The 23,481-nt window shown below is 42.4% G+C and overlaps 1 protein-coding gene across 6 annotated transcripts in view; it reads right to left on the reverse strand.

Annotated features, from left to right (window-relative positions):
• Positions 1-12,432: 12,432 nt before the first annotated feature.
• The window catches only part of LOC133341419 (estrogen receptor beta-like), a 135,057-nt gene continuing 124,008 nt past the window's right edge, over positions 12,433-23,481 (reverse strand). For all 6 annotated transcript variants that reach the window (XM_061550033.1, XM_061550031.1, XM_061550030.1 and 3 more), the window contains one exon: positions 12,433-16,865. In XM_061550033.1, coding sequence (XP_061406017.1) covers positions 16,568-16,865 — 298 coding nt within the window. In that variant the 3' untranslated portion in view covers positions 12,433-16,567. The remainder of the gene's footprint in view (positions 16,866-23,481) is intronic.

Raw genomic sequence — 23,481 nt, forward strand, 5'->3', positions numbered from 1 at the left:
GGTGAGTGTAAGGGTGAGTGGTGAGTGGTGAGGGTGAGTGCTGAGGGTGAGTGGAGAGGGTGAGTGGTGAGAGTGAGTGGTTAAGGTGAGGGTGAGTGGTGAGGGAGAGTGGTGGTGGTGAGGGTGAGGATGGTTGGTGAGGGTGAGTAGTGAGCGTGAGTAGTCAGGGAAAGGGGTGAATGGTGAGGGTGATTGGTGAGGGAGAGTGGTGAGGGTGAGTAGTGGTGGTGAGGGTGAGTAGTGAGTGGTGAAGGTGATTAGTGAGTGGTGAGGGTGAGTGGTGAGCGTGAGTGGTGAGGAGTGAGGAAGAGTGGTGAGGGTGAGTAGTGAGCGTGAGTGGTGAGAGAGAGGGGAGAGTGGTGAGGGTGAGTGGTGAGGGAGAAGGGTGAGTGGTAAGGGTGAGTGGTGAGGGTGAGTGGTGAGGGTGAGTGGTGAGGGTGAGTGTCAGTGGTGAGGGAGAGGGGTGAGTGGTGAGTGTGAGTAGTGAGGGGTCTGTGGTGAGTGTGAGTGGTGAGTGATGAGTGGTGAGGTGGTGTGAGTGGTGAGTGTGAGTGTGAGTGGTGAGTGTGATTTGTGAGGGTGAGTGGTGAGCGGTGAGAGTGAGTGGTGAGGGTGAGTGGTGAGGGTGAGTGGTGGTGAGGGTGAGCGGTGGTGGTGAGTAGTGAGGATGATTGGTGAGGGTGAGTGGTGAGGGTGAGTGGTGAGGGTGAGTGGAGAAGGTGAGTGGTGAGGGTGAGTAGAAAGGGTGAGTGGTGAGGGTGAGTGGTGAGAGTGAGTGGTGAAGGTGAGTGGTGAGGATGAGTGGCGAGGGGTGAGTGGTGAGGGTGAATGGTGAGGGTGAGTGGTGAGGGTGAGTGGTGAGAGTGAGTGGTGAGGGTGAGTGCTGAGGGTGAGTGGAGAGGGTGAGTGGTGAGAGTGAGTGCTTAAGGTGAGGGTGAATGGTGAGGGAGAGTGGTGGTGGTGAGGGTGAGGATGGTTGGTGAGGGTGAGTAGTGAGCGTGAGTGGTCAGGGAAAGGGGTGAATGGTGAGGGTGATTGGCGAGGGAGAGTGGTGAGTAGTGGTGGTGAGGGTGAGTAGTGAGTGGTGAGGGTGATTAGTGAGTGGTGAGGAGTGAGGAAGTGTGGTGAGGAAGAGTGGTGAGGAAGAGTGGTGAGGGTGAGCGTGAGTGGTGAGGGAGAGGGGTGAGTGGTGAGGGTGAGTGGTGAGGGAGAGGGGTGAGTGGTGAGGGTGAGTGGTAAGGGTGAGTGGTGAGGGTGAGTGGTGAGGGTGAGTGGTGAGGGTGAGTGTGAGTGGTGAGGGAGAGGGGTGAGTGTGAGTGGTGAGTGTGAGTGGTGAGTTTGAGTGGTGAGTGTGATTTGTGAGGGTGAGTGGTGAGCGGTGAGAGTAAGTGGTGAGGGTGAGTGATGAGGGTGAGTGGTGGTGGTGGTGAGGGTGAGCGGTGGTGGTGAGTAGTGAGGATGATTGGTGAGGGTGAGTGGTTAGGGTGAGTGGTGAGAGAGTGGTGAGGGAGAGTGGTGAGGGTGAGTAGTGGTGGTGAGGGTGAGTAGTGAGTAGTGAGTGAGTGGTGAGGGTGAGTGGTTAGGGTGAGTGTGAGTGATGGTGAGTGGTGAGTGATAGTGAGTTATAGTGAGTGGTGAAGGAGAGTGGTGATGATGAGTGAGGGAGAGTGGCGAGGGAGAGTGTTGAGGGTGTATAAATGTTTTGCCTATGATGACAGCTGTACATGCTGACGTTTTGTATGTTAAATGTAAAAGCTAAATGTGTGAATGTGTGTGTCGGAAATGTTAAGCAAACGTGGCGACACGTAAGTATATTAAACGGGAATAGGGCGATCCTAAAGGAATCTACAACCTTCGATGATTCCTTTGCGCGATTCAAAGAATCGATTCCTGGCGCGTAGGAGGTTTCCATTTTTAATTACAGAGTTTCATTTTCATTGGTATGTTATGTTTTAAAGTTTTCAGGAGTTTTTAATTATATTTTTGCCCCGGTCAACGCCGGATATTTCCCATTCGTAGCAGTTTATATCAACTCTATAACCAACTTATATTTAACGGGAACAGGGCGATTCTAAATGAATCTACAACCTTCGATTCCTTTGCGCGATTCAGAGAATCGATTCTTGGCGCGATCGGTTTTACATTTTAAATTACACAGTTGTATTTTCATTGGTATGTTATGTTTTAAAGTTTTCAGAAGATTTTAAATGTATTTTCCCCCCGGGCAACGCCGTGTATATTGAGTTCATAGCACAAAGTCGTCGCCTGACACGTGTGAGGTGTCGAGGCCTAGTACCGTGCAGAGCCTCCGGCCTCGCCTAGATTACCCACCCGGTTGAGGCTGTGTGCTGTGACCGTTACCCCCCCCCCCCCGCGCTACAATAATACTGTCTAATCGCTATAATTTTATTATCTACCGACACTATGATAGTAATTGCACACATTGGGGTGGTGGGGGAGTGAAGAGGATGTGAAACTTTGATGAATTTACCTCAGCGTCGTGTGTTAATGCGTGCACATATTTTTAACAGGAGACAACCGCCCATTGCCAGGGGCAACCGCCTTCGCGCATGCGCAACGGCGTGCTTCGTTATTTGCTGGTCGGCAATAGTAAATAAATAAATAAAGAGAAATTGCACTAAATCGATAATCGGTCCGATTTAAAGTTTAGAGATGAAAAATTGGAAATGCCTAAGTTTACCGCGGGGCCGGGGGCGTGCCCACCTGCAAAATTTAATCACGGCGAACCCCACGGTCCGAGAGCTAAATCCCCCGGAAGCGAGCGTATGCAGACGGACGGACAGACAGAGAGACAAAAAATGAATTATATAGGTTAGATATCCCCACCCCGCCCCCGCATCGGGTCGCATGCACAACATTGCAATGCAAATGCTTGAAATAGTTTATTTTCTCTCGGGCGGTTATCTAATGAAAGAAAGTGGGTAAATTAGCCAGGGTACTTGGGTTTTTTTTTTCCGGCACGTATGTAAATGTCTCGAACAATAAACATTCCACGTTTCACTTTATATAACGGAAATAAAAACCGAAAGGAATTGCCACAGTGCTGTAATAGATTGCAGCACACTGGACTTGTAATCCCAGAGGTCTCTCTGGTTCGATTGAATCTCACGGCACGGCAGCCGAAATATAATGGTGCGAGTTTTTGAAATTCCACGCATCTCGCCAGCCAGCAGTATAAATTGGGCACAATAGCACAGTAAAAGTGACTGGTAAAGTGTAATGGCGCAAAGTGTGGGTACGCCGACCGCTTCTTCTAACACACCTGGCCAGTGTGTAACGATATGTTAGGGTAGAAGAGTAGAACCACGACGTTGATTCGCCTTTCTGCGAGCAGTGGCATGAGCAAAGGGTAGCTGCACCTTTTGCCTTATAAACGAGAGCCGTACTTGGTTGTACGTTGGTGCCAATCGAGCGCTCTCAGTTCTTAAATCCTTCACTGCAAACGGTGAGTGGTATCTGACATTGCGAAATTGGTAACCGATTATGAATATAATTACCGGTTTAAAAAGTTTATCGTTTAACAATAGGAGTAATTTCTCTTAGGGTATCACGGCCTTGATTGCATTACGGCCTTCAAGCTGTCAGGCTTTGATACAGAGTGGGTAGACAAATAATCCACCAACAAAATTCCACTTATTTTTCGAATTGTTAAGTGCAGTATACGGTTTCAAAAATAGCAATCGTGGTTTGAGGTATATTTTTCTTACAAAAACGTTTAACTTTAAACCCCGAAAACTCTTTTTTTGAAAATCGATTCACAATGCAACGCACTAATTTTTCGACAAATAATTACAGGTACGTGATTCTCAGAGGTTTTATATTTTATCGTGTTAGAATAACATACCCGAAGGGACTTAATGCGCCAGTCAGACCAACCGTTCAGCAGGAGGGACAAGTTTAACATTTTAGTCGGCATGCTGTGTCGTATTAGAGGGAAATTGGCTGTTCGCAGCTTCGCTTTGCGAGAAACATCACACGGCGTCATGAGTAAACACGAGGTTACTCACAAATCGTTCACACTGCCTCCACTTTTTCCTGCCATCAAACTGCAACCAATATTACATTCCCCTGCCATCACAGATTCCACAAAAAATATATATGTATGATTAAAAATTATCTTTTAGTTTAGTTTACATTGCGGGGTTTCTGAAAACTGATGTGAAATATTGAGTCATCGGAGCCACAGACTTGTGCCATCTCAAAAAGGCTCGTCTTTGTTGGCATTTCGTGAATATGTCAAACACGGAACACTGTGCACCAAAGTCTTATTACGTATTTATTTATTCAAGCGGTGTGTAATATGCAAATATTTCCTTTCGATTAAAATTCAAGGTTGTGTGAAAGTTGGCCCTCTCTTTGGCTGCCCTGCACCGCCAACCACCGCCGATGCATAGCGGCAAATTTCTAGAACCAATATCGGGCCGGCACAACCACGTGCACCAACCCACGTTTGTGAGCAGGCGATAAACAAAAATAGAAGTTTGCTCGGGAGAAAAAAAAGCCAAGCAAACTCGACCCACACACGTAGAACACACAACTTTAATTCACAAATCATTATGAATACAGTGCATGATTCCTGCAAGATTTTGTCGAACAATAATAAATATTGACTGAGAGCCAAGCTTAGGGGAGGGGTACAGTTAAGAACATTGTGCACAGGTCTTTAACGCAATCAAACGTACAAGCAAATATACAAGAACACCACAAACTCTCAGCTCAACCAAAATAAGCAAATGAACATTTTGACAGACGCGGCTTTGCCGTGAATTTTTAAAAAAGAAAGCCGATTTGATAAAACATAAAACAAAACTTCTGTACCTTTCTCTCTCGGCGTCAATTTAATGCCCTGTGTATTTTTTTGCGTTGTTGCAAACTATCAAAACGTGCAAAAACTAAAAAATATCTCGCATCTCATGATAATTATACTTGCACGTATGCGCGCATTGTATGCGCGTAAGTTCTGGCAAAGAGTCGAGGAGCTTGCCAACCAATTTAAAGTCTGTAAGTTTATGCCTCTGTAGCATCCCTCTAAACCAGTTTCACCATTAATATACCAACATTATACATGAATACACTGCCACATATCAATTATATCTGCGCTTCGTGCCAACTATAGATGCAAGGGCCCTTTAAGCCCGATTAAATACAAGGACAATGTATATATTATCAGTTTTTTGTTTGCATTCTGACCACAAGAATTGTGGTTAATGCAGACATGATTCCTTGTTAAAGGTTTCAGTTTTGTGTTTTAACATCTTAACACCTGTTTTGTTGCCAGAAAAAAAGGGGAAAACCCTATTATCATATTTTGGAACTGGCAAAGGAGGTCCCATGATGTAGATGCTCAACCCGAGCTCTCATTACTCTGATAGTGCGTTGTCTTTGGGCTGTACGCCTTTTGGCGTCCTCTGGTCTATCACCGTTTGAGACGAGGCTTAAAAGAAAGCTGTCTCTGGTGTGGACCAATCAGTTTCAAGGACAATGCATATATTATCAGTGTTTTTTGTTTGCATTCTGACCACAAGCATTGTGGTTAATGCAGACATGATTCCTTGTAAAAGGTTTCAGTTTGGTGTTTTTACATCTTAACACTTACTCTTTGGTTCTTTCGGTAAAGTCACGCAATTAGAAAAATAACTAATAGATCGCGTCGTTTCGATCGCAACACAAAAGCGATCGTCTTCAGGTAAACAATACAGCAGGCGGTCTGCTGAGGCAGGAATAAATGTAGCGAGAGCTACTGGGCAGGGCTAGAGATGGAATTTGCAAGTAAATGTAGGATCGCAGAGCTAGGCATACCTCGGATAATCCGAGGGGTGGGGGTGGGGTTGAGAGAGAAAAAAATATCAAACTTACCAAACTTAGAAATGTAATGCCTGCTGTGTTGTTTCACCTGAAGACGATCGCTTGTTTTGCGATCGAAACGTCGTGATCTATTAGTTATTTTTATATTTACGTGACTTTACCGAAAGAACCAAAGAGTGATTTCCTGCAGTCACGAAAACTTCAAATCAAGATCTTAACACCTGTTTTGTTGCCAGAAAAAGGGGAAAAACCTATTATTATAATATATAGCTTCAGTGAATGTTATTGAAATGTACCGAGTAACCAACTTTCGAACTAAACAAATTGTTACCATTGGCAAATGGTGAGAATTTAGGTGACTCAATATTTGAGGTAAGATCATATTATTAATGCTATTACTCAAAAAAGTATTGAATTGCATTGCGTTCACTCAGGGCCTTACACTCACACCCCATAATGCACTGAAAACGGTCATGATGCACGTTTTTTTTTTCAATTTAAATGCGACGAAAATTAAAACATGACATACTTGATTAATTTGCAAGCAAAAAGTACAGATTTCTAACAATCATTATCGAAACAAGGTTAATTGTCTTTGGGCTCTACCATACGTGTAAACGGTATGGACAAATTAGAAAAATAATAAACGTATAAATGCAGAAGAGCAGCAAGGGGAGATGATGCAAAACGTGAACTTCGACACGTGTTAATCTGACACCAACGTATAAAGTGCAACAGCCGTCACCATCAGGTCTGGCACCTACCCCCCACACCTGCAAGAACAGGAGTAAGATGATAATTGAAACCGCCACACCTTGCTCTAGATCCACACTGGCCAGCTGTTGAGAAATTTGAGAGTCTGCTTGCTTGGCGGATTGGCAAGCGCGTTTTTCTCTGTGCACGGGTTATTAATGAAAATGAAAGTGAGACGGAGGAAACGAGTTATTATTGAACAGAATTAAAGTCAGTGTGTCTGTGGGGGGGGGGGGGGATAAAAAAATGGGACTTTTTTCGTGCCCGTTGGATGGGGGTTTTTGGGGGGGGTTTAATTTCAACTTTCTCATCCGTAGCTAGTGAACACAAAAAACTCTTGCCATTAAAATCTGGGATCCAGAGAAGGGTTTGTTCAACAAGCAGTGACTCTGCTGATGAGACCTAGAAGGTTGAAACCGGTTCAGATTTTGCCTACTTAACACCAAAGACCGCTTGATAACATTGGTTCTGGAAAGCCAAGACTAACAGCGTATTTTTATATTCTTGGTTCTTTCGGTAAAGTCACGTAGAAGGGAAACACTAAAATAATAAAAATATAAAACAATAAAATGCTCACGACGTTTCGACTGCAACACAAGCAATCATCATCAGGTGTGAAATCCACAGCAAGAAATTTTAAAAAAGTGGCGTTTTTTTTCTTAACGTCAGCACCACGGACAGCGATTTGGCAGTTGGTCAGATGGACGAGTCCATCTATGTTTGGAAACGTCGTGAGAATTTTATCTTTTATTGTTTTATATTTTTATTATTTTAGTGTTTCCCATCTACGTGACTTTACCGAAAGAACCAATAATATGAATCCCTGCAGTCACGAAAGCTTTAAATCAAAATTTAGGCGTATTTTTAGTTTATATGGGGAGACAGAAGATGAGACTTCTAGCTTACAACAGCTACAGTTATTATCGTTACATAAAATCTGCGAGAACATTTTACTTCCTCTTGAGTGAAGGGAAATTGAGACGATGCAGTTTAGCCCCGTTAATGCATGCATGTGAAGAAAGCAGTCAACTGCTTTTCGTTCGGAGAATATCTGCTCGTGCACATTAATGGTAGCTTAAGGTTATTTTATTAAACATTTCTGACGATTACCCTCAAACTCACAACCCTGCAAGATGGACTATTTCACCTCGCGAGACTTTGTTCGGTTTCATACTTTTCTGATCTATATCCAATGTGATCTCGATTTATTGAGGACAATATTGTCAAGCCACGAGCTAACCAACGCATTTACACAATTTGCCAATTTAAAGTCTTTCAAGCGCCCATAACTTTTGATGTTTACAATACCGCATACAGTTTGTATGAATTACAGCTGAACATCTTTTAATGATAAGATATATCTGTGATGCGTTTTCGGGTTCTACTTCGTGGGAACGATGCATCTCATGTCTGATGTTTCGCTCCACGTGCCGGAAGCTCCTGAAGAAGCCCCGAGCACGCGCAGCGATATGCCAGACATCGTGCCAAACGGTCCAACTCGAAAACACATCGGAGAGCTGCAAAGGACAATCGCAAAAAAAACCTACGCAGTGCCTTTGAACGGTTCTATCAAATCCAGGGGCTGGATCTCTAAAATACGTCGTGGAGTTATTCGTTTTGTGTTTGTTAGGAGTCTGGCCAACAGGTGCATAGTCAACGTTAGGATTAGCACGGTTGGCAACGTACGATGCGAAATAAATTCAACATACATACATACATAGGAGCGAATGCCATTAAATTTAAATAGTTCATACATATATTCCCTTAAAGAGAAGGAATTTACCATTTTGCGCAACAATGTCTTCACAAAGAGCGGTCAGCTATAATGGCGTCTTCTTATGAAGTTGTTTTGCGTCACTGAAGCGGCAATAACATATAGTATAACAATCTGTGTACATGTTTTTTTATGTACCGTACATGGCAAAATATAACAACATGCGAATGCATGTTTGAGCCAATGTTAAACCCCGTGGATTGACATTGGAAGGACAGCCACCATCATCATCACCATCATCCATACCGTCGAGTGCATCCAACCACACGTCCGGTCGACTCAATTCTTCCAATTCTATATCTGCTGCTCACCTCACACCGCTCGGCTTTTCAATCTCGTCCCATCGTCTGTTCCTCCCAACCCATTCCTGCGTAAGTTCCTTTACCCATTCAAGAAACAAAATTAACTCGTGTGGGTTACACCGTAACAGTTCTGTTTGTTGCTTGCCCGCTTGATGTTTTGTGCCTTTGTTTGAAAAACATTATAACCAAAGCCTTACACTTTGAAAAAAAAAGTTGCCAATCTCTCTGCACCTGCATTTGGTTGGATCACCTGGTCGAATATATTTTAATTCCGAAACTATACGTCGTAATCAAAACCAACAGCTGTATTCATATTGGGGAAACAACATAGATTTAATATGCATTTAATAAATGCTTATTAGAGGCCTAACTCTTTATGGAGCTGGACTGTGGGAAAAACATCTTGGATGATTTTGTTATGAATGTTTTTACAATGTTTATTCATTGCAGCTTCTACCCCAATGCTTTCCTGAATGTCTCATATTAACGCATTGTGACAAAGCTGAACAACAAGAAGAACAAAAACTTGCTCGAAGAATGACTAATATTAGATTTTGTACACACACACAAAACCAATACGGTAACACCTTTGCTTTAAAATAACTACACAACTCTCTCTGGACACAAGACTATTCATATAATGCCAGGCAATAAACATATAACCCATTTTGGTACAATTTTAAAAAATCAAAGTCTGCCAATTTAAAACCTGGCCCATAGACTTTACATGTCTGCCGCCGTTGTTGGGTTTAACTCATCGCAGCATTCCGTTCGCCGGGGTCATCGCTTGCTCCATCACCATAAATATAACGCAACCGATATTTTTCCCGACTTGGTTATATTTTGCTCTGCAGTAAAGCTCTGCAATTCGAGGGGCATCGTGCGATAAACCTCACCTAAAGGCAAGCTCCAACAGACAGCACTATCTCTTTAAGCTTAGTAAATAAAACGTACGGGCCACCAAACGTAATTCACGACCAATGGACAGTACGCCACACCAAAGCCACGTCGCGCCGAACGGTTTTTAGATGACAGTTAATTTGCTATCTGGTGGATATTCCTTGCTCCTAGCAGGCAATGTAATGGGATTACAGTTTCCACTGCGAAATTACTGAGAGTGCAGTGGGAAAGGTAGATGCAGCTCTCTTGGCCAAAACGTACAACTGCGAAGTGTTAAGAGAGAGGCAAACACGGATGTATTTGCCTTCACTTCTCTGGACAAAAGCACTTTTCCAGACCAAAGCACAAGCTGCACGCAGTCGTAGTAATACGGAACACAATGGGTAATGCCAAAATGTATTCTACGATGTGCCAGGTGCATTTTGCTGATTGAAAAAAAAACCTGCATTTAATTGCCAGAAAAGATCCCACTAAATATTCTTAAGCTCAAATATTGTTTGAATAAGTATTTATTACAATGCATATGTACAAGCAGGCGGACTAATTTGTACAATTACTTGATGCAAATTGTAACCTTTAAACAGCAAAAGTAATCAGAAAGTAATGTGTATTTGTAGACGTTACTAAGGCACCAAAGTCGTCAAGTAAATGTTAAATATTGAAATTGGCTTTTGAAAACACGATATACGAGCACGAGGAAATTACATTTTATGCTGTATCCAAACCAGTGGCGGCTCCTGCAAAATCTCTCAGGGGGGGCAAATGTCTGGATGATTGATAAGGATAAGGTCCGCCCATGCAATGGATAAATTAACAGCTTAAGCATGTAAAGGCAACTTCACTTCTTTAATATTAATGAAAAATAAAGTGACTCTTACAATACATCTTGTTTGTTTCTATACTCACTATTAATACAATCCACTCAAGTTTCTTTTATTAAAGATTCCACTAGGTGGCGACAAATTATATTGTTGGATGAAACGTGCTTACGTATGATGACGTAAGCACGTTAGTGGGAGCCCTCCCGGAAACCATAGAGAATGCATTGCAGCGCCCCCCGGTTGAAAAAAAACATCTTTGAATGTAAGTCTATGGGGCCACTCGGGGCGATTCTCAGCCGGAGTGAAATCGCCCAAAAAGAGGCGGTACTCCACAGAACGTGACATGACGCTGATTGGACTATATCCAGAGGCACAGTTACGGCTAGCGTGACTCTGTGGTTGAATGACATTGGTGGTGCGTCGCCCAATCGCCCTAATGAAGAAATCGCCCCTGATCCAAACTAATCTGAACGTTAATTAAATCAGATGCGCTTATCCACGCGGTCTGTGAACACGGAGATAGGTTTGGCGCTCTGTGGATTCCAAACATTTTGTTTGGCATGACTATTTTATTTTAAAACCTGCTTAATGTTTTTGTAAGACATTATATTTATCATATGAGAATGTTTAAAACACTTAAATGACTTAAGTTGCAATTAAGCCACATATCAAAATTATATTAAAGCTGTGAGAGATGAGGTGTGTTGAAAGTTGGCAATTAACAAAAGTGACAGCTCTACATCTTACCCTGGCCACAGATAACACTGGCTTTTTGTAAAGCGGGCTAAAATAGATTACATTAACGTAGCGTTTTGTTAAATCGCAGGTGAAATAATCTGCTTTTTAACATTTCGCCAAAAGTAACATGCTCAAGCCCAATTACAATGTTGCTATGAGTACGAAAATAGGCTTTGTTTGGAGTCTACATACAAATGGAATAACATATTACATGATACATTTAAAAAACTAAAAGGTATGTGGCAACATGTTTTAAGTTCAAAAGGGGCCTCCCTGAAAGTAGCAAGAAAAACAACAATTGAAAATAGTGGCAGAAGCAAGCTATTACGGTGGCATTTAGTTTACTTTTATTTTACTTGTGAACTTCATACAGTCTGTACCATCAAGCTCAGCAACAGTTAAACACAGTATATGAGGACATCTGGAGAACAGCAGGCTAAGTGGGCTTTTGCACACACGCGCACGCATGCACCAAACATCTTCTATTGCCTGCAAGCATTTATGATGATATATATCTTGACTTAGAGCTTTCGTGACTGCAGGAATTCATCTTATTTCGGGAAAGTCACGTAGATAGGTTCAAAGAAAAAAAAACTACGACGTTTCGATCGCAACACAAGCGTTCGTCATCAGGAAGAGGGGGTTAGCTTCTAAAGGCAAACTGTTTATAAATGTTTAAAATGGACGTAGCCCACATGTCAGCAGCCAATGTTAATGTAAGTGGTGGGCAGCGACCGCGACGGTGGTGGGTTTTCCACCAATCAAAGGGCTGCCAAGTAAAAATTAGCATGTAAGAACGTTGAGCAGCCTCCACGGCCAGAGCCCTGAGGTGGCTATGTTAATGTGAGAGATTAGCATGTTAATGTGAGAGATTAGCATGTTAATGGTAGATTGCAGAGCAGCAACGTCGAGCTCGGCGAGCGAGGTGGCTGTGTTAATGTGAGAAATTTAACCTGTTAATGTAAAATCAGAGCCGAAAATAACTAACATCGGAAGGTGGTAGGATGGGAACATCACAGCCAGTTATGACTTAAGTCGGCTCTGATTTTACATTAACAGGTAAAATGTATCACACTAACACAGCCACCTCACTCGCCGAGCTCGAGGTTGCTAATCTCTCAGATTAACAGGGCGCTGGTCGTGGAGGCAGCCCTTTGATTTGTGTAAAACCTACCAATGTCGCGGTCGCTGCCCACCACTTACATTAACATTGGCTGCTGACATTTGGGCTACGCCCATTTTAAACCTTTATAAACAGTTTGCCTTTAAAAGCTAACCCCCTCTTCCTGATGATGAACGCTTGTGTTGTGATCGAAACGTGGTAGTTTTTTGTTAATTTATTTTTTACCTATCTACGTGACTTTACCGAAAGACCCAAAGAAGATATATGTTAACAAAAAATATAATTCGATCCTCAGCAAAGCGGAGAGCCTTCTCTTACTGGTAAGGTTCACTTGAAAATATCAGGGAGAGAACGCACATGATTCGATGTGAACGGTTGAGTTGCAGGTCAGTGGTGGACTAAGCCACTCTCTCCATCTGATTGCCCAAAATCGTGTGGAAATTAAAACGGGATTATTTTACTCTTGCATTAAATTCTGGTTTTCATAAAAAAAAAGTTAATCGTGAAATGTGAATAACTATACATTTCAGTGTATTTTAATAATTGTTTCGTTTCATCAAATTTCAACATCATTACAAAACTAGTGCCGTAATATTAAACTCTATATAGGTTCGCTGTTGTTCAAAATAAAAACGAGACTAACTTAACGGTCTCTTTTTTGGCCTGATCCACAGTGCAAACCATAAGAGAAAAAAAAACACAAGTAATGTAATAACATTTAAATAAAAATCACACCACTGCAGCAAGTATAAAATAGTGCAAGTAAAAAAAAAGCTGCTTAGAAGCCACAGCGACACAGACAAGAACACCACCATCATATGGCACACGGCTCACAGAACATTTAATTGGCTAAAAAAATACATTATATTCGTAATGTACCCATAGTATTCTGCTTACAAAATGACTACTAAAAGTTACAAGGCAGCATTTTATTACAGCATACAATCTACCGCATGCCTTCTCCCTGACCCCTTGTTTCCGCCACAAAAATGCCCTCTTCTCCCCCATCTAACTCCCTTGCTTTGTGTACCAACACCTATCACTCTCTCCCACCAGGAGCTCTGTTGATGAGGCTCAAGTGTGGTCATTCGCTTAAAAATATAGCCAACGGTGTACCGAAAGTGTTAAGCAGGTACACAAAGTTGCGAATTATTACAAGTAAAAAATAACCCCCATTTAATGTATCCTTGACGGTTGTTTTACTGGCTTTTGCTTCCTACTTGGTTCGTCATAGCTTTGTTTGCTTACAAATGTGTGGCCACCCATAATGTAATCCAGAAAAGACGGCCTACTATTGGCACAGTCGGCATTCACAAAGACCGTTTCTTACACGTGCCAAAGGCGGATTTTTTTTAACCAAACACATGCGACAGGTGCCTGAACGTTTTGCTACAGAACTACTGAGCCGGCGATGCGTTTACACGCACGAATCTGCACTACACGATATTTTTGATCTGCCACCAGGCTCCACTAAGGTGCACAAAAAGTTGTCTTGCTGTAAAATTATCATTATTTCCTAAACTGTGTGTGAACATTGCATATACATCATTATGCACGCAGTAATTCAGTTAGCTACGTTTCAAAACCATCGTGTGAAACGCATAACATTCCACTTCGGCTCACTCTGCAGGCTTTTACAGAGGCGATCCTCTACATATTATAGTGCAGCTCCCAAACACAGTGCAACTTTTTGTTTAACCGTAAGTGCCAGTCAGTCTAGACTGGCCCTCTTAATGCTCCAATGCATGCAACGCCACTTGAACACCGGTACGTACAACTGCGCCCATAATTGTAATTCTTTTTATATATAACGAGCAATATTTCCCCCTAAAAAATCTAAACACTCAAAGTATGCACGAGCAAGGTTTTAGACAATTATGGCAGCAGGTGTATGGACCGGCGTTCGTCACTGCACAGCAGTCGAAAATGCACGAGCATAAAATTCCTTTGTTAAATCAGCCAGGCCTAGTAGAGCTACGCCACAAATGCCTTGGCTAATCAGATAAACATAGTGTCACAGGCTGATTAAAGTCCTTTTAGAAATAAAGCCCACTTTTACCATCAAGTCAAGCCAACCACTGCTCAATTTTCTGTTTAATACACGTACACAATTTTTTTGATTGTAACCGACAGTTTAAGAACAACAATAATGACTACGGCTACAACGACAAGAACAAATATCCATTTGCGTTTATGTTGTAAAAGTACGCTACCCTTACATAGTGAAGTGAATTGGAACCATAAGGTCACACCAATACATTACCGATGTGCCTTCACTGCCATGGAATGTTGCAATAATTGCCGTGGGGGAAGGGGGGGGGCACGAGTAACGTACGTCATAATGCACCTTAGCAGCAAACCTTCTTCAATTTGCAACACTATCCATTGCTTTGGCAAATTGTGCTACGAGCAGCATTTTAAAATAAAAAGCGACATGTCCAAGCAGACGGTACTTTGATTAAGCTTTACAGCAGCAAAAACGTTAACGTTGGGCAACAAAGCTAGCAGCAGTTTCCAACTCGGAGAAACGCCTTTGTCCAATAAACTGCACACACTCCCCGTGCGTTGCTGTCACATTGCTCGTCCGTCCGTGCACGCCAGCCCTTGCGCGCCACCGTACAACTGCACCGCGCACAGGACTCGTGCGGCGATTGTGCTTGATTGTTTTAATTCTTCTTTCTTCCCGAGTGCCGTCTCCCCTTTTCCGATTGGATCAAAAAGACCATCCATGCTCCTGCACTTTTAAACTCGCACGCACTCACTCTCTCTCTCCATCATTAGTTGGCATCGAGACCAAACACAGAGCCGCGTTTACAACATCGGAGGTGTCAATTTATCGACGCACTTTGTGCTCAGCGTCAGAAACAGACCGCGGAAAATTTCGGGGAAAAAAAAACAACAAGTTGGCAACCGCACCCAAAACCGGTTGCAGTTTCTCCCTGCATGCATTGACTTGCATTGCTAGTGCCGCTATTGCAATATATCCAGCGTGTAAGCAGCAGACGAAGAGTGCACCGAATGAGAATGTTCAGAAATATCCACATTGTGAGGCTTGAGCAGTGACATACTGCCCAATTTTGAGATTTATTTATTTATTTTTAATTAGCCTTATTACAAAATTATTATTTTTTAGAAAGAACAACCTCTGATGGTTAACTGTCAATGTAGATATTTTAAATATACTAGCTCCTAATCTTGAGACAGCAATACAAATATACATTTGTGTGCCTGTGTATATGTACACACACACAATTTAAAAAACACAACCTAAAAAAATACCAATGTAGCAATAAATGAGATGTATAGTAATCTGGATTTGAACAATGCAAGTGCAGAGCTTGTTATATAAATGGTCCAAATCTTTCCAGGTTTTTCATGTACCCAATATGGGTGCACAATGGATGCAAGTACATTTGCAAACATTTTTTTATATATATAAGTGGAATTGGCTAAAACTTAGTCAATCACGGTATCCCTGGTATACCATCGATGATGATGCTAACTTCGTGTGGCCAACGGAGAAGAAAAATTAAGTTATTCAGGCCGAAATAATTTAGCCAATCGTTCGACATACATGCTGGAACTTTTTTTTAAGGAACTAGTTGCACAATTAAACGTTTTGTTAAGTTCCGAGGCCACCTATTCATATACATGACAACTCGATTGACAGTACAGATATCGGGATTTTTTTGAAAGCATCTGGGAATCTGAGGTCCAGATCGTCAAAGCTCTGACACACGTGCGTGTGTGGGTTTCCAAGTCTAAACCACTCCATACAGAATGCCACGTTATCCGGTTGAGCACCCCGGAGCTACTCAATTAGTCGAAAGAAACCAGAGCACAATTAATAAACAAGGTGTGCCGCTACGCGGTGGGCAGGGTACTCTCAAAATATATAAATGTTATGCACCATCACGTATGTTTACAACAATCGATGTGGAACAAAGAATACACACCAATTAAACAGACCTCACAAATGTCCCAGTTTTCAAATGCAATTAAAATGTTTTCATCCGCGATGAAAACAATTTATAATTTTAAATAACCACGACGAGTCTTCACGAGCCTTTCAGACCACTCGCAAACATTTACCGCATGTCTGATATTTCCACCAGCTGGGCGTACCTTGATTTGACCTGTCTCTTCCATCTGAAGCTCATAAGTTAGGAAAATCGAATCCTGTAATATCTCGGCGGCTATTCGGAACGAACAAATAAAAAAAACACAGTGAGAGTTGATATTTGGATACAAAATGGCCTGGGCGTAGTGTTTTCACGCGGCGTGTACATCACACATGCGTATCGACGCCTCACTCAGTCAACCCAGAGCGTCAAAGGGTTGCTTCGCTGCCCACCGTCATCCTGATCTTTGCCGATGGCGGCTCGTCATTCGACTGCAAAGCGGGGGACTTGACTGAGTTGCGCGAGTTCTCCATGGCCTTGCACTGGATGCCACCTCCAACACCGCCACTGCCGCTGCCAGTGTCCTGGGTGCCAGCTGCCTGGGATGTCTTGGAACACGCGCTATGCTCGCTCAACACATTCGCATCCAGCATCTCGAGAAGCAGGTCGTACAGCGGCACCACGTTCTTGCGCTTGATGTTGTACAAATGCTGGATTCCTTTGTTGCTGCACGCCACGGAGAACAGAGACGGGCAAAGCAGGGAATTATTGAATGATGTTACGGTAAATTGTCCGCTCTAAACATTCTCTTCGCTACGAAGAAGGGCCCCCCGTTGCCGGAAGTTGTTGCCTTAGCACCACAAACGGGGATCATAAGAGGTTCCCGAATAAAATTCTATCACTATTGTCACACACGTACATACATCTACTAGATTATAAGACGCAGCCTTAAGTTTTTCTTTCAAACGTAGGACGAGGTATATTATAATCTGGAAAGTTTGGTATATGTGTGTCCTTTTAGCGCAGCGTGATTGACAAATGTGTTGAATTTTTTTAAATTCAAAATATTAAGCAACTATTTATTTTTACAAATTGTTCACAGTTACAAGCACCAAGTTATATTTGGCCTGATGATTTTAGAGCGGTGGCGCAGTGGTTTGCACTGTGCTATGAACTTCAGCTATTTAAATTCCCAGCCAAGACTAACATCAGCGGTGAGTAATATGTGAAACGGTCACTCAACTTGTACTGGCCAGCGTATGACCAAACAACTAAAGCCTGACACGTTACGTGAGGGGGCTTCATCCAGTAGTGGATTGACAAAGGGCTGTCCATTATAGATTTTGTTATTCAACTTGTGCTGTTACGTTAAAGCCAAAAACACAACATGTAAATGTTATGACAGCGAACACTTTACTGTTCAACCACCATTGCAAGCAGGACGAAAGTGAACTTCAGTTAAAACTAGATTCGAAGCTTTCGTGAGTTTGGTTCTTTCAGTAAAGTCAAGTAGAAAGAAAATGTATTAAATAATAATAGAATACGACGTTTCGATTGCAACACACGCACGTAGAAAGAAGCTTGACTTAATTTTTTTTTATCGCAAATAAAATCGCAATATCTGTCAGAAAAATCGCAATAAGACATTTTCCCCAAATCTCGATTTAAAGCTTTCGTGACTGCAGGGATTCATCTTCTTGGTTCTTTCGGTAAAGTCACGTAGAAGGGAAATAATAAAATAATAAAAATAAAACATAATAAAATAATTCTCACGACGTTTCGGCCACAACGCAAGCAGCCGTCCACAACGCAAGCAGCCGTCCTCAGGTGAAGAATGTGGTGTTTCATTTTTCACCTGAGGACAGCCGCTTGCGTTGTGGCCGAAACGTCATGAGAATTATTTTATTTTTATTATTTTATTATTTCCATTCTACGTGACTTTACCGAAAGAACCAAGAAGATGTTTCTCCAAATCGTTCAGCCCTAGCTTACACTGACAATGGCAGGGGATAAGATGACTGGGTGATAGAGTGACACTTTAAGATAACATATGCAGGTGTTACTTGGCATCTTACCAGTTAGGGACTTCAAAATGACAGCTTTAAATAATCCATAACTGCATTAACAGCACAGTAAATAACCAACATCATCATCACAACAACTAATACCATTACCACCACACTGCAACCAACACCACGACAACCAACAATACAAAGACGTAACAGACTGTTGGGGCAAGTGCTGTTAACGAGTACCGATGAAGGCCAGCACGGCACACGAGGGAGGGGGTGGGTGGCCAGCACCACGCCTGGCCACATTTGTCTCCCGAGTGGCGATGTTTACACGCCGCACCAGTTTAAATATTCGTCACCGGTGTTGGCTGTGAGTGGGAATTTAAACTCAGGTGGTAGTGCAGCACCCTAACCGCTATACTACGACTGCCACCCACATTATCAATACAACCACCACAAAAAACCTGCTTCATAACTACCATCACCACATTTCTGTATATTTTGTTGTGCTTTTGTCATTTTGGTGGCCCAAGAAACGCTTGCGAATGAGACATCTTGATCTCTTGAGTTCTAACCTGGTTAAACAAATAGGCTTGAACCTGAATTTATATTCAGAAAAATGTAGTTACCTCAGTTCAAGTCCTTGTGCATCTGCACATCTATGCATTTTTATATAAAGTCTAGACATTCCCTAACTACCAATAATGTCAACGGTTCCATATACACTTGGTAAATTATGTAATTCAAAGGTTTGGGTAATGATATTTTATTATTCTGAATATTTTCTTTCTATGCGCACTTGCAGGATTTTGGTTTTGCCCTTGCCTTTTAAAATCTCTACCCCTCTGCGTGCCATTATATTTATATAAAGCAAAAGTGTTGCTGACAAAATCTAGTTGCGTTTTTTTTTTCAAATTGTGCTCGTGCACCCCACTGCCAACACAGTATCTCCAAATAATTGTTTCAAATATTTTAAAAAATGTGGTCAGTCACTGCACACTTGTTATCATGTTTTGTACGAAGGAAAAAAAACAACGGTGGTGGTCGCTTTGGGGGGAGGATTAACTCCGAGAGATGGATTTGATGTCATGCTAAGGACTGTGTGTTCCATTAGTCACGATTCTCACGAGGTCTGATGAATGCCACAGCGTAATTCCTGCTCTTAAAAGTTAATCCCTCACCGCCTCTCCAACACAAATATTTATTTTTTCTAAAATGAACATTCAGCATTGCAAGCCGTATGATAAAATTAGAAAAATACTCAACATTTAACCTCGTAGAAATTTAGAACTGACACAATCACGAAAGAATGAATTTGCATAACTTTAGAAAACGTTCGAATCGTGTAAAAAATGATTATACATCAACGATTTTGTAATAAATTGCTTTTGCTTGTGAATCCAAGGTTCAAAGGATTTGAACTCGATTCCCAATTTTTCACACCAATAAGCCATGAATGCACCGGTGTAATAATTACATGATGTGAGTAAATTTGTATGCAGCATGCAAAACAGTTCACATTCAAGTGGAGGAAAATTAATAAAAACGCATTTTATGCTTCAGCCAGAACAAACGACGTTGGAACATCACTTTTTTTGTTCTTCGTATTGACTGGTCCCTGTCATTTTTTTCCACCACTAGCTGAGACACAAATAAAAAAAACATGCGCTGCTCCACACTTCCTTGAGCACTGAGAAACTTACCTCGATTTTAAGTTCATGCCTAAATTGCTCCCACTCCTCTCCTCCCCCAGGAGAATCAATCATCAGATTACATGAGTAACCCAGTAAAATTTTAACCCTGAAGCCTTAAAGCACCGACCTGATGACTCTGTACCCGATGTGCTAACAGCATCAAAGCGTCAATAAATGCCAACCCATTGCCAGTAAAAACACATTTTCAGGTCATCAAAGACACCCCTTCCACATTGACTCACTATTGCATTTCTCGTCTCGCTCAGCTGTCTTAAAACGCTGGCTTTCGAATTCATCCTTCCATTGATTTTTTATGGCTCAAGCCCTACTTTATTGTGCACCAATGAAAACAATGTGATTGCAGATTGGGTGCGTAAGTTCAAATTGCATTCGACTCATACAATACAGAATAACGCTGCAAGTGCATTTGTCGATTACCTCCACAAAGAGTTAAAAATGAAAAACTAAATATATTTTCTCTTTTTGGGCTACCCTGTACCATAGTAGCACGGTTCATATTTTTTTTCAAGTAACTTTGTGTTCCAGCATAAATACACAAAGAGTACAGATGGCTGACATTTCATTAACCTCGACAATTTCCCTGTCTGCACTTGTGTAGCTTCACTCAATTCCCACTCAAAATCATTGGCTATTACCCAGCTTGTAAAATGCGTTATTAGTTTGGGAAAGTGCTTTGAATATGTTTTGTAATAAAAATGTTCATACTACCCCCCCCCCTTTAACTTTATCTGTTATGAAGGAATAATAGGTCTTAAATAAATAAACATACCAACATACAGCCCTTTGTTAATCCACTGTGATAGGCATTGATGATTGGTACCATTTCACCGTATTTCACCAGGCTGTTCTAGTGCAGGTTGGTGAATGGGGGGGGGATGGCAAAAGATCACTTCAGATGTCGTTTTAGTCATGGCCTGAAATTTAACTCGTGTCAGAGTTATTACTCCGCTACTGACGTTAGCCGTGGCCGGGAATTGAACTCAAGCCGACAGATCCATATCACAGCGCCTAACCCCCGGCGCTGCCGCTCCACGTCACCGAGAGCTCCACATCGCGTATTCATTTCAGGAGTGGTGAGGATGCATTATTTATTTATTTGCACACAGTTGCCGAGCACTGGACCCCAAGGCCCAATATGTCAAGCGGCCAGCAGCAAACAGCACTATCCCACGTTTGCAATTAGTGTTCACACGTTGTTGTTTTTTTAACTCAGCAAAGTTATTTTAAGAAATACTGCAAGTTTAGAACTCGCTCCACCCACCATCGCAATGATCATCAGTTATTATTAATACCGCGCCTCCCAATGCAAATGCCCAGAGCAGCCCTGCCGATGACAAATCAAGGATGCCTCGTTCAAGGGGTTGCACTGCGCACATTCCAAGAAAAATCCCCATCATCATCATTTCTTTGCTGACACCGTGGCTCAATCTCCGTAATTAATGCAACTGCCCTTACTCTATATTTATGACGGGAGGGCGCCATGTAATTGAGCTTGTCACTGTTGATCCGATCAGCGGACTTTACAAAGTGAAAACACCTCTTCGTGAGCACCCCTTCTCCACTGCCAAGCATGTTAGGGTCGATGTGCTTTAGATCCTGGCACAGCCGAGAAGCAGGAGCTCCGGTTCATTTTGACAAATGGACGGCGGCTGCTGTTTTGCTGCCCACCTTTGCCAAGCTGCTAAAAGTGGACCCCGTTCTCACTGCGAGAGTCACTCTGGATGCAGATGTATAAACACAACGCAATCGTTGCAGCAGTTTTTCTGCGTTACTTTGTTATCATTTACCATGCTCATTCAGTCCCGTGGTGCAACAATCCATCTAGCTCCTGCATATGAGCTGGTCTCATGGCTCCATCTCCACGGTAGACGTACAATCTGGCATGTTCTCGCCTTCATCGTTTAGTCCCGACCATTTAGTGAGATGTCTTGCCCCAATGGCACTCCCATTTTCATCGACCAAATAACAAAAATACTTCCTTTTAATGACCCAAAGTTATGAAACTGTGTTTGGATACTTTGATTTAAACTACAAACTGGCCCATTTTTTACAGTTTGCCTTACATTATAATAATTTCGTATCACGCACATTTGTTTACATAAATAATACCGATTCACGTCAATAATAAACAAACATTGAAGGGCTGCTAATGGTATTTTTCGGGAACACAGAGAATACATCTTACAGACGTGTGCTGGCATATGCCCACACAGTTGCATAGCAAAAATCTCCGTAAATAACAATACACACTCTCAGGTTCTTTCGGTAAAGTCACGTAAATAGAAAAAATAATAATAGAACACACAATACATGCGCACGCGTTCTGACCAATACTACAGAAATGCTGCTGACTGTTCCCAGCTGCACACAAAAACACACGCACGTACTAAATCCCAATTGAGTGCAAGCGTGTCCCTCTGTAATAAACAGCAGTGTGTGGTCTGCACACTCCTACAAGTGCGTACGTACAATACACACACACTCAAGAATTGCAGCAGGAAGAGTGCCCCCAGGATGGGTATTTGCACTTCAGCTTTGTGCAAACACAAGGGATGCTCGTAAGCAAGTGACACGACGGGAGAGTCATTTGTCATCTCCCATTGCTGAAAATGCCACATTTGGGGGGGGATGGCAATGAGATTGTTCTAAGGGGGATAAACAGCCCTGCATAATGGGAACGCAGACACCAGTTAAAGAGCCGCGGGGAAACTGTTGGAAAGTTTCGTCGCCCGCCAGCGGAATTGCAACGAGAAAAAACACATTAACTGCGCAGCGCACAATGGCTGCGATATCATCGCACCTTGGGGATCGTAAAGCCTCGGAAGCTCACACTTTTATTTCCAAAAGTAACACGTTTCGTACACGTTGACACAGCAGTACTCATCAGTTGATGGCTGAACTTCATAAGCAAATCATTTTTCGTAGATGAACCCAACCTGAAGCCATAATTAAACTTTTTTTTCCTACTTCATTTTATTCCCTACATCATTACCATGATCCGCTATGATCTAGGCACCGCTTGATGAAGGTCTACCCAACACACGATCTATCGAGCTCATGCACACGAGCTGATCTCAAGGCTCCATCTTCGCGGTGGACGTCCTCTCGGGCGCATCCCCCCCCCCCCACGTGGTGGCTAAGGAGATCTCATCTCCCTCACCTGGTATGCAGAAGGTAGTGGGTTTGATCCCGACCCTGACGCCTGCTCTATATTTGCATGTTCTCCTCCTGGTCGTGTGGATTTTTCTCTAGGTCCTCTGGTTTTTCCCTTCAAATTTAGAATCAATGTGCATTTGTAGCATTTGAATGCTGTACATTTCCACATGATCATCCATTTCAATTGAGCTTACATTTGTGGCCAGGTCAATGCTGAAAAAGAGCCATATAGCTCATTGGGCCGTTACCTGGTAAAATAAAAAAAATTGTTTAGTTTTCAGTTTCAAGAATAGTTTAGTTTTATAGTTTAGCTTTGGCTGCCACTCTGTCGTTAGACTCGACCACTGGCCATTGTCCCTTCTAGCAACGTGTATTGCGCAAGTGCACTTTTCTAAAGAGCCAATTTGATGCATCTAACTTGTATGTGCGTATATATGTATAAGACAAATACAAAGATCC

This window comes from Lethenteron reissneri, chromosome 11 (genome assembly GCF_015708825.2).
Source record: "Lethenteron reissneri isolate LAM-NWPU_2019-01 chromosome 11, ASM1570882v1, whole genome shotgun sequence".
Lineage (NCBI taxonomy): Eukaryota > Metazoa > Chordata > Hyperoartia > Petromyzontiformes > Petromyzontidae > Lethenteron > Lethenteron reissneri.